The following is a 14,306-nucleotide window of genomic DNA, read 5'->3' on the forward strand; positions in this document are numbered from 1 at the left end:
CTAGAATGGCTCTGTGTGGTTTAATTGTGCTTTAACCTTTTCCTTAGTGTGTGTGCGCGCGTGCGTGTGTTTCACATTTATCATGTCAAGGGAGTGTGTATCATGCACAGCAGATTGAGAAAAACAATCAGGGGGATCACCAACTCAAGATAGTACATATTCTCAAGCTAGAGGATCTGAATCTGTATAGTTAAAATCATTAAAAGGGATGATTTAAAATATTTAAAATAAATTGCCCTAAAATGAAAAGGAGACGCAATATTTAAAGCAATCTGTAGATGACCTCATGAATAGGGATTCAGTGGTCATCCCAGCGTCTCAGACCCCTGCTATTTGTCCACAGAAACGTACTCTGGCCCAAATCATGCAGGCTGATACAGACGATGATGTATCAGACCCAGAGGAGGGGGGCGTGGACTTGGGTGGGGGGAGGGGGGGCAGCTTTAGCACAGGGAATACAGGCCCTGATTGAAGCCATAAGAGATGTATTACACATTCCTGACAAGGTGTTAAGAGGGCGAGGAGGAATCCTTTTTTTAATGTGAGAGAGAAAAACTACTTTTCCTGCTTCGTAGGACTTAAACTCTTTTTGAAACAACTTGGGTTAATCCCGACAGGAAGTTTCAGATTTCAAAACGGTTACTCACATCCCTCCCGTTCACTCAGGATAGGAAAAAAATGGGAAAACCCACAGATAGTGGACGCTTCGGTTTCCAGGCTGTCTCGTAAAATAGTTTTACCTGTTCCTGGGGCTGCTTCGTTGAAGGACGCTGCAGACCGCAAGATTGAGACCACTCTCAAATCTCTACACAGCTGTGGGGTGGCCCAAAGACCCACTATAGCTTGTGCATGGATCACTAGGGCCATTGCAAAATGGTCAGGTAATCTAATTGACTGGTTAGATTCCTTATCCAGGGGGGAGATTATTTTACTCCTACAGCATATACAGGATTCTGCCAACTTTGTGGTGGAGGCCATAAAGGAGATTGGATTGCTTAACGCAGGCACCACTGCCATGGCAGTGTCAGCACGCAGGGGCTTGTGGCTACGCCACTGGACTGCGGATGCGGATTCCAGGAAAGCCTACCTTTCATAGGTGAAGCCCTTTTTGGAGATGAACTGGATACGTGGATATCCAAGGCTACGGTGAGTAAGTCTACATACATTCCTTCCGCAGCACCCCCGGCTAGGAAATTCTATTCTGAGCCAACGTTGCAGTCCTTTCGGACGGCGAAGTTTAAAGGTAAGGCCAAGGTTTCTTCTACTGCCTTCAAAGGCAATAGAGGTAAACCCAGAAAACCTGCAAATACAGTCTCACAGGATCAGACCTCCAGTTATGCTGAAGGCTTTGCGGAAGCAGGACTGTGGACCGCACTGCCTGGTCAACAGGCAGGTGGGAGCCCGGTTGCGATATTTTAGGCACGTATATACCACCTCATGCCTGGATCCATGGGTAAAAAATCTTATTGTCCGGGGTTACAGACTGGAGTTTCTAGAACTCAGATTTTTCAAATGCGGCTTACCAGCTTCACCGCAAGCAAGTATGACCTTGCAAGCAGTAATTAAAAAACTGGTATAGACTCAGGTCATTGTTCCAGTTCCTCTTCAACTAAAAAACAAAAGGTTTCTATTCCAACCTGTTTGTGGTACTGAAACTAGACGGTTCGGTGAGGCCCATTTGAAACCTCAAGTCACTGTACCCGTATTTACGGGTGTTCAAATTCAAAATGGAGTCGCTGAGAGCGGTGATCTCACGTCTGAAGGAGGGAGAATTCCTGGTGTCTCTGGATATCAAGGTTGCGTACCTTCATATTCCGATTTGGCCGCCTCATCAGGCTTATCTAAGGTTTGCGTTGCAGGACTGTCATTACCAGTTCCAGACCCTGCCCTTTGGGCTCTCCACAGCCCGAGAGTATTTACCAAAGTGATGGCAGAGATGATGTTTCTCCTACGCAAACAAGGAGTGAACATAATACCGTACCTGGACGATCTGCTGATAAAAGCACCATCCAGGGAGAGGTTGTTTTACAGCATTGCCCTCTCCATGCGACTTCTCCAGGATCACGGGTGGATTCTGAACCTGCCAAAATCTCATCTGGAACCAACAGAGGCTTCCGTTCCTGGGGATGATACTGGACACGGAGGTACAGAAAGTATTCCTTCCTCTGGAAAAGGCATTGGTACGTCAATGGTGCGGGACATCCTCAGGACGACTCGGATATCGGTGCATCTGTGCAATCGCCTCCTGGGGAAGATAGTAGCCTCTTACGAGGCATTGCAGTATGGAAGGTTTCATGAAAGACCCTTCCAGCTGGATCTGCTGGACAAATGGTCCGGATCGCATATCCACATGCACCATTGGATACGTCTGTCGCCAAGAGCCAGGATTTCTCTTCTGTGGTGGCTACAGACTTCTCGCCTGACTGAGGGCCGAAGGTTCGGGATTCAAAATTGGATTCTGCTGACCATGGACGCAAGCATCAGAGGTTGGGGAGCAGTCACCCAAGGAGAACACTTCCAAGGAAGGTGGTCAAGTCAGGAAACCATTCTTCCGATCAATGTTCTGGAACTAAGGGCCATAAACAACGCCCTTCTGCAGAAAGCACATCTTCAAGATCAAGCCATCAAAGTTCAGTCCGACAATGTGACGGCGGTGACGTACATAAACCGACAAGGCGGAACGAAGAACAGAGCAGCAATGTCAGAGGTGACAAGGATTCTCCACTGGGCAGAGAATCACGCTGTGGCGCTGTCAAGCAATCTTCATTCCAGGAGTGCACAACTGGGAAGCAGACTTCCTCAGCATACACGACCTCCATCCAGGAGAGTGGGGCCTTCACCCGGAGGTGTTCGGGTGCTTGACTTGTTGGTGCGGGACTCCACAGATCGACATGATGGCCTCTCGTCTCAACAAGAAGCTCCAAGTCAAGAGACCCGCAGGCGGTGGACGCTCTAGTGACTCCGCGGGTCTATTAGATGGTGCATGTCTTTCCACCACTTCCATTGATCCCAAGAATTCTCAAAAGAATAAAAAAGGGAAAGGGTTCAAGCAATTCTCATTGCTCCGGATTGGCCAATTAGGGCTTGGTACGCAGATCTACTGGAAATGATTCTGGAGGACCCGTGGCCTCTACTTCTTCGGGAGGATCTTCTACAACAGGGACCATTTGTCTATCAAGACTTACCGCGGCTACGTTTGACGGCATGGAGATTGAGCGTTAGATTATAGCCCCGAAAAGTATTCCAGACACTGTAATTCCTACCTTGATCCAAGCCAGGAAAGGGGTAATGTCAAAACATTAACACCGAATTTGGAGAAAATACGTCTATTGGTGTGAAAACAGGAAATTTCCTGCGGTGGAATTTCAACTGGGTCGTTTTCTGCAGTCTGGTGCAGATGTGTGCCTACGTTTAGGATCCATAAATGCCCAGATTTCGGCCTTGTCCATTTTCTTCCAGAAACAGTCGGCTTTGCTTCCCGAGGTTCAGACCTTCTTGAAAGGTGTTCTGCACATCCAGCCGCCTTTTGTGCCTCCCACGGCACCTTGGGATCTTAACGTGGTGTTGAAATTACTGCAGTCAGATTGGTTTGATCCTTTACAGGTGGTGGATGTAAAGTTTCTTACATGGAAGACCGTCACACTACTGGCCTTGGCTTCGGCACGGCGTGTTTCGGAATTGGGAGCCTTGTCTCATAAGAGCCCCTATTTGATTTTTCATGAAGATAGAGCTGAACTGAAAATTCGTCAGCAATTTTTCCAAAGGTGGTGTCTGCGTTTCATATCAACCAGCCAATTGTGGTTCCGGTGCTTACTGACACCTCTACTTCAAAGTCCCTGGATGTTGTAATAAAAGCTCCCAAACCGAACTGACTGACCAAACTGAAGGTCCTCAGAGGCCAAGGTAAGAACCTCAGCACTCTCCCACCCGGTTTGGGAGCTTTGTTACATCCCCATGGTACTAATGTGGGCCCCAGTATCCTCTAGGACGTAAGAGAAAATAATAAGATTTTACTCACCGGTAAATCTATTTCTCGTAGTCCGTAGTGGATGCTGGGAACTCCGTAAGGACCATGGGGAATAGCGGCTCCGCAGGAGACTGGGCACAACTAAAGAAAGCTTTAGGACTACCTGGTGTGCACTGGCTCCTCCCACTATGACCCTCCTCCAGACCTCAGTTAGGATACTGTGCCTGGAAGAGCTGACACAATAAGGAAGGATTTTGAATCCCGGGTAAGACTCATACCAGCCACACCAATCACACCGTATAACTCGTGATACTATACCCAGTTAACAGTATAAAATATAACTGAGCCTCACTAACAGATGGCTCATAACAATAACCCTTTAGTTAGGCAATAACTATATACAAGTATTGCAGACAATCCGCACTTGGGATGGGCGCCCAGCATCCACTACGGACTACGAGAAATAGATTTACCGGTGAGTAAAATCTTATTTTCTCTGACGTCCTAGTGGATGCTGGGAACTCCGTAAGGACCATGGGGATTATACCAAAGCTTCCAAACGGGCGGGAGAGTGCGGATGACTCTGCAGCACCGAATGAGCAAACTCAAGGTCCTCCTCAGCCAGGGTATCAAACTTGCAGACTTTTTCAAAAGTGTTTGAACCCGACCAAGTAACAGCTCGGCAAAGTTGTAAAGCAGAGACCCCTCGGGCAGCCGCCCAAGAAGAGCCCACTTTCCTCGTGGAATGGGCTTTTACAGATTTAGGGTGCGGCAGTCCAGCCGCAAAATGTGCAAGTTGAATCGTGCTACAGATCCAGCGAGCAATAGTCTGCTTAGAAGCAGGAGCACCCAGCTTGTTGGGTGCATACAGGATAAATAGCGAGTCCATTTTCCTGACTCCAGCCGTCCTGGAAACATCTATTTTCAGGGCCCTGACTACGTCCAGTAACTTGGAGTCCTCCAAGTCCCAAGTAGCCGCAGGCACCACAATAGGTTGGTTAACATGAAAAGCTGATACCACCTTAGGAAGGAATTGGGAACGAGTCCTCAATTCCGCCCTATCCATATGAAAATCAGATAAGGGCTTTTGCATGACAAAACCGCCAATTCTGATACACGCCTGGCCGACGCCAAGGCCAACCGCATGACCACTTTCCACGTGAGGTATTTTAGCTCTACGGATTTAAGTGGCTCAACCCAATGCGACTTCAGGAAATCCAACACCACGTTGAGATCCCACGGTGCCACTAGAGGCACAAACGGGGGCTGAATATGCAGCACTCCCTTAACAAAAGTCTGAACTTCAGGCAGTGAAGCCAGTTCTTTTTGGAAGAAAATGTACAGAGCCGAAATCTGGACCTTAACGTAACCCAATTTTAGGCCCGTAGTCACTCCTGACTGTAGGAAGTGCAGAAATCGACCCAGTTGAAATTCCTCCGTTGGGGCCTTCCTGGCCTCACACCAAGCAACATATTTTTGCCATATGCGGTGATAATATTTTGCGATCACATCTTTCCTAGCCTTAATCAGCGTAGGAATGACTTCCTCCGGAATGCCTTCCTCCGGAATGCCTTTTTCCTTTAGGATCCGGTGTTCAACAGCCATGCCGTCAAACACAGCCGTGGTAAGTCTTGGAACAGGCAGGGCCCCTGCTGCAGCAGGTCCTGTCTGAGCGGCAGAGGCCATGGGTCCTCTGAGATCATTTCTTGAAGTTCTGGGTACCAGGCTCTTCTTGGCCAATCCGGAACCACGAGTATAGTTCTTACTCTTCTCCTTCTTAGTATTCTCAATACCTTGGGTATGAGAGGCAAAGGAAGGAACACATACACCGACTGGTACACCCACGGTGTTACTAGAGTGTCCACAGCTATCGCCTGAGGGTCCCTTGACCTGGCGCAATATCTTTTAAGCTTTTTGTTGAGGCGTGGCGCCATCACGTCACCTGTGGCCTTTCTCAACGGTGTACAATCATTTTGAAGACTTCTGGATGAAGTCCCCACTCTCCCGGGTGGAGGTCGTGCCTGCTGAGAAAGTCTGCTTCCCAGTTGTCCACTCCGGGAATGAACACTGCTAACACATGATTTTTCGCCCATCGGAAAATCCTTGTGGCTTCTGCCATCACCATCCTGCTTCTTGTGCCGCCCTGCTGGTTTACATGGGCGACCGCCGTGATGTTGTCTGACTGGATCAGCACCGGCTGGTGTTGAAGCAGGGGTCTAGCCTGACTAAGGGCATTGTGAATGGCCCTTAGTCCCAGAATATTTATGTGTAGGGAAGTCTCCTGACTTGACCAGTCCTTGGAAGTTTCTTCCCTGTGTGACTGCCCCCCAGCCTCGAAGGCTGGCATCCGTGGTCACCAGGACCCAGTCCTGTATGCCGAATCTGCGGCCCTCTAGAAGATGAGCACTCTGCAGCCACCACAACAGCGACACCCAGGCCCTTGGAGACAGGGTTATCAGCCGATGCATCTGAAGATGCGACCCGGACCTCTTGTCCAACAGATCCCACTGGAAGATCCTTGCCTGGAACCTGCCGAATGGAATTTCTTCGTAAGAAGCTACCATCTTTCCCAGGACTCGCGTGCATTGATGCACCGACACCTGTATTTGTATTAGGAGGTCTCCGACTAGAGATGACAACTCCTTGGCCTTCTCCTCCAGGAGAAACCCTTTTTTCTTGTTCTGTGTCCAGAACCATACCCAGGAACAGTAGACGCGTCGTAGGAACCAGCTGCGACTTTGGACTATTCAGAATCCAGCCGTGCTGTTGTAGCACTTCCCGAGATAGTGCTACTCCGACGAACAACTGCTCCCTGGACCTCGCCTTTATAAGGAGATCGTCCAAGTACGGGATAATTAAAACTCCCTTTTTTCGAAGGAGTATTATCATTTCGGCCATTACCTTGGTAAATACCCTCGGTGCCGTGGACAGACCAACGGCAACGTCTGGAATTGGTAATGACAGTCCTGTACCACAATTTTGAGGTACTCCTGGTGAGGAGGGTAAATGGGGACATGCAGGTAAGCATCCTTGATGCCCAGTGATACCATGTAATCCCTTTCGTCCAGGCTTGTAATAACCGCCCTGAGCGATTCCATTTTGAACTTGAACCTTCGTATATAAGTGTTCAAGGATTTCAATTTTAGAATGGGTCTCACCGAACCGCCTGGTTTCGGTACCACAAACATTGTGGAATAGTAACCCCGGCCTTGTTGAAGGAGGGGTACCTTGATTATCACCTGCTGGAAGTACAGCTTGTGAATTGCCGCCAGTACTACCTCTCCTCGAGGGCAGCAGGTAAGGCTGATTTGAGGTAACGGCGAGGGGGAGTCGCCTCAAACTCCAGCTTGTATCCCTGTGATACTACTTGCAGAACCCAGGGATCCACTTGTGAGCGAGCACACTGGTCGCTGAAGTTCCCGAGACGCGCCCCCACCGCACCTGGCTCCACCTGTGGAGCCCCAGCGTCATGCGGTGGACTCGGATGAAGCGGGGGAAGATTTTTGATCCTGGGAACTGGCTGTCTGGTGCAGCTTTTTCCCTCTTCCCTTGTCTCTGTGCAGAAAGGAAGCGCCTTTGACCCGCTCGCTTTTCTGAAGCCGAAAGGACTGTACCTGATAATACGGTGCTTTCTTAGGCTGTGAGGAACCTGAGGTAAAAAAATTTCTTCCCAGCTGTTGCTGTGGATACGAGGTCCTAGAGACCATCCCCAAACAATTCCTCACCCTCATAAGGCAGAATCTCCATGTGCCTTTTAAAGTCAGCATCACCTGTCCACTGCCGGGTCCCTAATACCCTCCTGGCAGAATGGACATTGCATTAACTTTTGGATGCCAGCCGGCAAATATCCCTCTGTGCATCCCTCATATATAAGACGACGTCTTTAATATGCTCTATGGTTAGCAAAACAGTATCCCTGTATAGGGTATCAATATTATCTGACAGGGTATCAGACCACGCTGCAGCAGCACTATCCATGCTGAGGCAATTGCAGGTCTCAGTATAGTACCTGAGTGTGTATATACAGACTTCAGGATAGCCTTCTGCTTTTTAACAGCAGGCTCCTTCAAAGTGGCCGTATCCTAAGACAGCAGTGCCACCTTTTTTGACAAACGTGTGAGCGCCTTATCCACCCTAGGGGATATCTCCCAACGTGACCTATCCTCTGGCGGGAAAGGGTACGCCATCAGTAACTTTTTAGAAATTACCAGTTTCTTATCGGGGGAACCCACGCTTCATTCACTCATCTGATAGGGGAACAAAACACTGGCTGCTTTTTCTCCCCAAACATAAAACCCCTTTTTTTTGGTATTTGGGTTAATGTCAGAAATGTGTAACACATTTTTCATTGCCGAGTGCAACGGATGTTCCTAGTGGATTGTGTATATGTCTCAACCTCGTCGACACTGGAGTCAGACTCTGTGTCGACATCTGTATCTGCCATCTGAGGTAGCGGGCGTTTTTGAGCCCCTGATGGCCTTTGAGACGCCTGGGCAGGCTGAGAAGCCGGCTGTCCCATAGCTGTTACGTCATCCAGCCCTTTACATAAGGAGTTGACACTGTCGGTTAATACCTTCCACTTATCCATCCACTCTGGTGTCGGCCCCACAGGGGGCGACATCACATTTATCGGCATCTGCTCCGCCTCCACGTATCCTCAAACATGTCGACACAGCCGTACCGACACACCGCACACACACAGGGAATGCTCTGACTGAGGACAGGATCCTACAAAGTCCTTTGGGGAGACAGAGAGAGAGTATGCCAGCACACACCAGAGCGCTATATAATGCAGGGATTAACACTATAACTGAGTGATTTTTCCCCCAATAGCTGCTTGTATACACAATATTGCGCCTAAATTTGGTGCCCCCCCTCTCTTTTTAACCCTTTGAGCCTGAAAACTACAGGGGAGAGCCTGGGGAGCTGTCTGCACTGTGAAGAAAAAATGGTGCCAGTGTGCTGAGGGAGTTAGCCCCGCACCTTTTTCGGCTGACTTTTCTCCCGCTTTTTTTAGGAATTCTGGCAGGGGTAATTTATCACATATATAGCCCTGGGACTATATATTGTGATGATTTGTCAGCCAAGGTGTTTATATTGCTGCTCAGGGCGCCCCCCACCCCCAGCGCCCTGCACCCATCAGTGACCGGAGTGTGAGGTGTGCATGAGGAGCAATGGCGCACAGCTGCAGTGCTGTGCGCTACCTTGTTGAAGACCGAGGTCTTCTGCCGCCGATTTTACGGACCACTTCTTGCTTCTGGCTCTGTAAGGGGGACGGCGGCGCGGCTCCGGGACCGAACGATCGAGGTCGGGTCCTGTGTTCGATCCCTCTGGAGCTAATGGTGTCCAGTAGCCTAAGAAGCCCAAACTATCTCCAGTCAGGTAGGTTCGCTTCTTCTCCCCTTAGTCCCTCGCTGCAGTGAGTCTGTTGCCAGCAGATCTCACTGTAAAATAAAAAACCTAAAATATACTTTCTTTCTAGGAGCTCAGGAGAGCCCCTAGTGTGCATCCAGCTCAGCCGGGCACAAGATTCTAACTGAGGTCTGGAGGAGGATCATAGTGGGAGGAGCCAGTGCACACCAGGTAGTCCTAAAGCTTTCTTTAGTTGTGCCCAGTCTCCTGTGGAGCCGCTATTCCCCATGGTCCTTACGGAGTTCCCAGCATCCACTAGGACGTCAGAGAAAGGATTTTAAATTACCTACCGGTAAATCCTTTTTGCGTAGTCCGTAAAGGATAATGGGCGCCCGCCCTGTGCTTCGTGTTTCCTGCAGTGTTACATGGTTAAGTATTGTTGTGGGATCAGCCGTTAATGTTCCTGTTCATGTTGTGTTAATATGGTTTTCTTCTTGTTTGTGTGTGCTGGTTCGAATGTCACCACTATCCTTTCTGAATTCTTCTCTCAAGATATGTCCGTCACCTCGGGCACAGTTTCTAGACAGAGTCTGGAAGGAGGGGCATAGAGGGAGGAGCCAGTGCACACTATTAATTTCTTAAAGTGCCCATGGCTCCTAGTGGACCTGTCTATACCCCATGGTACTAATGTGGACCCCAGTATCCTCTATGGACTACGAGAAAAGGATTTACCGGTAGGTAATTAAAATCCCATTTTAGTTGACAATGTAATGAGATTGTCCACCATAACTACTGAAGTACATGTAACCATATAACTGGCCATTCATTGATCGGACAGTAAAGTAGGTTGAAACCATTATGTTTTTGCCTCTGAAATCTCAATGCCCTAGAAATTCAGTGGGCACTTAATTATGCCAGGGTTCCTGTTAAAGGCCCTGACACAGCCCGTTCCTTACCTCTGTAGCGGTCTGGCTGCTGCTGTGTGATGGGCTCGAGGACTTGGAGAGCTGGGGAATGGTGAATGCCAACGTCAGTTGTTCTGGTCTTGACTCCATCTTTACTACCACCTCCCTATTGAGAGCTGGGTCTGCATCGCTGCGCAGGGGCTTCGGCTTCTCTGAAGCTGGTACCGGTGACACCAACATGCTTTCTACAGGTTTACTGGTTGGGTGGAGCATTACATCATTATACAATGGGACATCGTCAAACTGCTGCTCAGAATCTAAGGCGAAAAGGAGGTGTTCAAAGAAATTACCTTCAGCATCTATAGATATATATATATAAAAAATGCAGGAATCAAGAAAACGTCTTTAAATATTAAAGACTTACCGCTAGAACTGAAGTCCAAAGTAATGATCTCATCCCCAGCATCTGGGGCAAGAACAGTGAGTGAATGCGGTTCCCCTTTCAGTTCATCATACAGGCTGTCCGCAGAGACACTCTCTTCATCCAGTTTAGTGAAGATTGGAGGCATTTTTATTTTGGAAGACTCTGCAGACACAAGAGAGGTCTCTGTCTGGCCGAGGGACAATATCAGCTCTCCCTCAACAATGCCACTAATGAATGAATTAAAACGGGGGAGAATAAAAAAAAAAAGAAATTTGTCATTAATCACTATGGAGACATCTGCACATGTTGACGAAAAATAGGACCGTATTTTGTAACAAACCAGGAATATTTCATGCTGCAGCTCAACTAAGTAAAGACTAAACAAAACATTGTGCGTATTCACATGTTGTGTCTGTACGGCTCATTGGCTCAATTAACTTAAAATAACCCTATTCTCTCATAACTATCACAGTTGGCACCATTGCTGGAAATAGCATCCTCTGACCAACAGCAGTGTAACCCCTGAGCACAGTGCCAGACATTTCAGCTTGGCAATATTATACATGGTACCTGTGATATACAAGAATGTGGTGACAAAAAGCACTCACCTCAGCACATAGTTAACGCACACAATACACTGCGGCTGGGAGTTCTTGGTGTTGTATATAACAGTGGCTTGTGTTTCCACCCAGACATAACCACCTTGTTTGGCCAGCATTCTGTACTGCCCTGTTGTCACCTGTCCCTTCGTGAACACTAGGGAAATAAAACCAAAAATACATTAACAAATCTCCTGGTTAATTTAACAGAAAGCTACTGTCTGGTCTAGGTATGCATTATATGTCATTTCAATTAAATATTTAAAAACTAAATTGCTCATCCTACCTAAAACACTTGCCCCAGGTGGCTATACAGTGATGCGACTGATTATACTATTGCTCGTAGCTGAACTCTCTGGGTGGTATAGTGTTGATTGCACCATCCAAGAAGGTGCCACCGATACACTAACATCATGAAAAGTTCCACAGTACCAGACGTCTGGTAAACGCTGCCCAAGCAAGAAAGCATTGTTCTCAGTACCCTCAGAGATACTAGCCTAAAGTCTCAGGAAAATGACAAATCACGCTACTGCTCGGGCAGCACAGGAATGAACAGACCTTGTTTATTAACTTTCCTATAGTGCACGCATACACTGCAGCATTGTAGAACTGAAGAAAAACTGGGGTAAGAGGGCCCCATGCTTACAATCAATAGGCCTCTGGGGAAAGAATGTCCTGCATGTGCATATTTCTCTAATAATTACCTCTAAATATAGAACATTTCAATTAAAGAATTGCTGAACATACCCAGAACCAATGTACAATACTGATCACCACATTTCAACACTTTTCCCAGCACTTACTGTTGTGGTGTGCTTTGGTCAAGTGGTCAGAGTCCAAGGCATGATAATACTCATACACCGAGCGCCCAAGGAGCTCCTCTGGCTCATATCCCACCAATTCTGTTACCCTACAGAAAGAATAAAATCATTTGCTTCTGGTCATTCTTTTACCTCACACACTCTAGTAAGCAATCAGAAGCCAAGGTTGTATTTATAATGGGTGCAGGCTGCCCCACACCCTGAGCATACTTACCTTGTGCAAGCAAGCGGGTGTTTCTTCAGAGGCGCCATCTTCCCAGTGACATCTTCAGGAAGATGGCGCCAAGCAGTGAAAGTAAATACGATGGCAGTGTGCCAGAGCCTTTCCTGTCCTGTGTGCATGTGCCATCTCCCCAAATATCACTGGGAAGATGGTGCTGCGGAGGGAGGGGGGAGGGGATCTGCTTGCCAGCACATGGTAAGATGCAGAGAGACCTGGGGTGTTAAGATGCCCCTGATGAGAAGAATTATCAAGGCATCAGCATGAAAACAACAAAGCATTTAGGAACCATGTTTAGTTTTAACTATAACACACAATATACTCATTGGCCAGTAGGTGGCAGTGATGTAATAGGGGAGAGGACTATCATTGCAATGACCTACATTTTGTTGCGTACAGTACCTTTCATCACAGTATGAGTACTTCATGTCGAGGCTGTGGCGGCTCAGGAAGGTTTTACTGTCCAATGGAAACTCAATATTAGATGGGTGTGGGATAGGCTCACAAATCAACACCATACAAGTCATGGGTGGCTTTTTGTATCCACAATGGCTCTGCTTGTTGCAGGAATCATATACACGCATGTGCCCTGTACAGTGAAGAACCTGAGAAAAGATCAACATAATTCAGGTCTCCCAGAACAGTAGAATGCAGATGTGCTCATATACATCTATAAATAGGAACCTTCCTGTATAAAGGTTATGAATAAAGCAAACATGTCTGAAAAGAAAAGGCTAGGCCTGCTAGTTAGTATGCAAAGCTTTACTGTAGAATGGCATCGCTTTGGGGGCACAAAGGCTTTTTTTGTCCCTAATAATATTAAAGTCACTCCGGAGACTATGGTCAATAAATACAGTAATGATCTTGTGCCTACATTTGTCACATTTTCCCCACCTTCCACGTGGCAGACTTTACATTCACTGTCCTCCCTCGACTCGTCAGTGTGCACTTCATCCGCAGGAAAAAGCTTCTCTCTGTGATTGGTTCCTTACCCTTTTTTGCTGGTCCTATAAGAGGGTAGTAAGATGCCAAGGGTTAATGTAAATTACATGCTTTCACAAAGAGAACAATTTGCTAAAACTCATTTACATCTTAATGAGGCTTGCCAATACAGACAAACAGCACTCCCACTTAGAACAGACCATTACACTGGCAGTCTCATCTGCGCAGTACAAATACAGACAGCCAAGATGTCACTCATACACTAATAAGCGCAAAAAATTATTTTATATTCACAAGTGTACACATATACAGATGTGTCCTCTTACAACTTTGCTCCATGCGCTACAAGTCGCGGTACACAACGCGTGACTCGGTAGCGCCAATCTTTTTTTGCGTCTTTTGCCGCAAAAATGCATCTTAGACACAATGTAATGTAATAGGATGCACGAGCAGCTTCTGCTGATGAGGATATGCAGCATACCTATATCTTGTATGTGACTGCGACTGTATTTGCATACAAAATGCTATGCAAGTGTTTTCCTGGAAAACACGAACGTGACATTTCGGATGCAGGTAAAGCCCCAATAACACAGAATATATGCATGCCAAATATCATTTTGATTAGCAGAAGCTGCTTGTGCATGCTATTAAATTACATTGCGTCTAAGACGCATTGTCGCAGCAGAAGATGCAAAAAAAAATAAAAAATAAGATTTTACTTACCGGTAAATCTATTTCTCGTAGTCCGTAGGGGATGCTGGGACTCCGTAAGGACCATGGGGAATAGACGGGCTCCGCAGGAGATAGGGCACTTTAAGAAAGCTTTGGACTCTGGGTGTGCACTGGCTCCTCCCTCTATGCCCCTCCTCCAGACCTCAGTTAGGGAAACTGTGCCCAGAGGAGATGGACAGTACGAGGGAGGATTTTTGTAAATCTAAGGGCGAGATCCATACCAGCCACACCAATCACACCGTATAACTTGTGATACACTACCCAGTCAACAGTATGAACAACAACATAGCCTCGGTTCAACCAATAAACTATAACATAACCCTTATGTAAGCAACAACTATATA

General features: G+C 47.3%; 1 protein-coding gene and 1 long non-coding RNA gene across 2 annotated transcripts in view; one reads left to right on the top strand and one right to left on the bottom strand.

The window, feature by feature from the left end:
* The window catches only part of LOC134980739 (uncharacterized), a 148,509-nt gene that overhangs the window by 114,873 nt on the left and 19,330 nt on the right, over window positions 1–14,306 (top strand). The window lies entirely within an intron of this gene.
* Window positions 1–14,306, bottom strand: part of HIF1A (hypoxia inducible factor 1 subunit alpha) — a 155,334-nt gene that overhangs the window by 24,502 nt on the left and 116,526 nt on the right. Inside the window, exons 5-10 of the mRNA XM_063947699.1 lie at window positions 13,183–13,295; window positions 12,691–12,893; window positions 12,051–12,157; window positions 11,257–11,404; window positions 10,649–10,875; window positions 10,276–10,541 (exon numbers count right to left, since the gene is read on the bottom strand). Coding sequence (XP_063803769.1) covers window positions 10,276–10,541; window positions 10,649–10,875; window positions 11,257–11,404; window positions 12,051–12,157; window positions 12,691–12,893; window positions 13,183–13,295 — 1,064 coding nt within the window. The remainder of the gene's footprint in view (window positions 1–10,275; window positions 10,542–10,648; window positions 10,876–11,256; window positions 11,405–12,050; window positions 12,158–12,690; window positions 12,894–13,182; window positions 13,296–14,306) is intronic.

This window comes from Pseudophryne corroboree, chromosome 12 (genome assembly GCF_028390025.1).
Source record: "Pseudophryne corroboree isolate aPseCor3 chromosome 12, aPseCor3.hap2, whole genome shotgun sequence".
Taxonomy (NCBI): Eukaryota; Metazoa; Chordata; class Amphibia; order Anura; family Myobatrachidae; genus Pseudophryne; species Pseudophryne corroboree.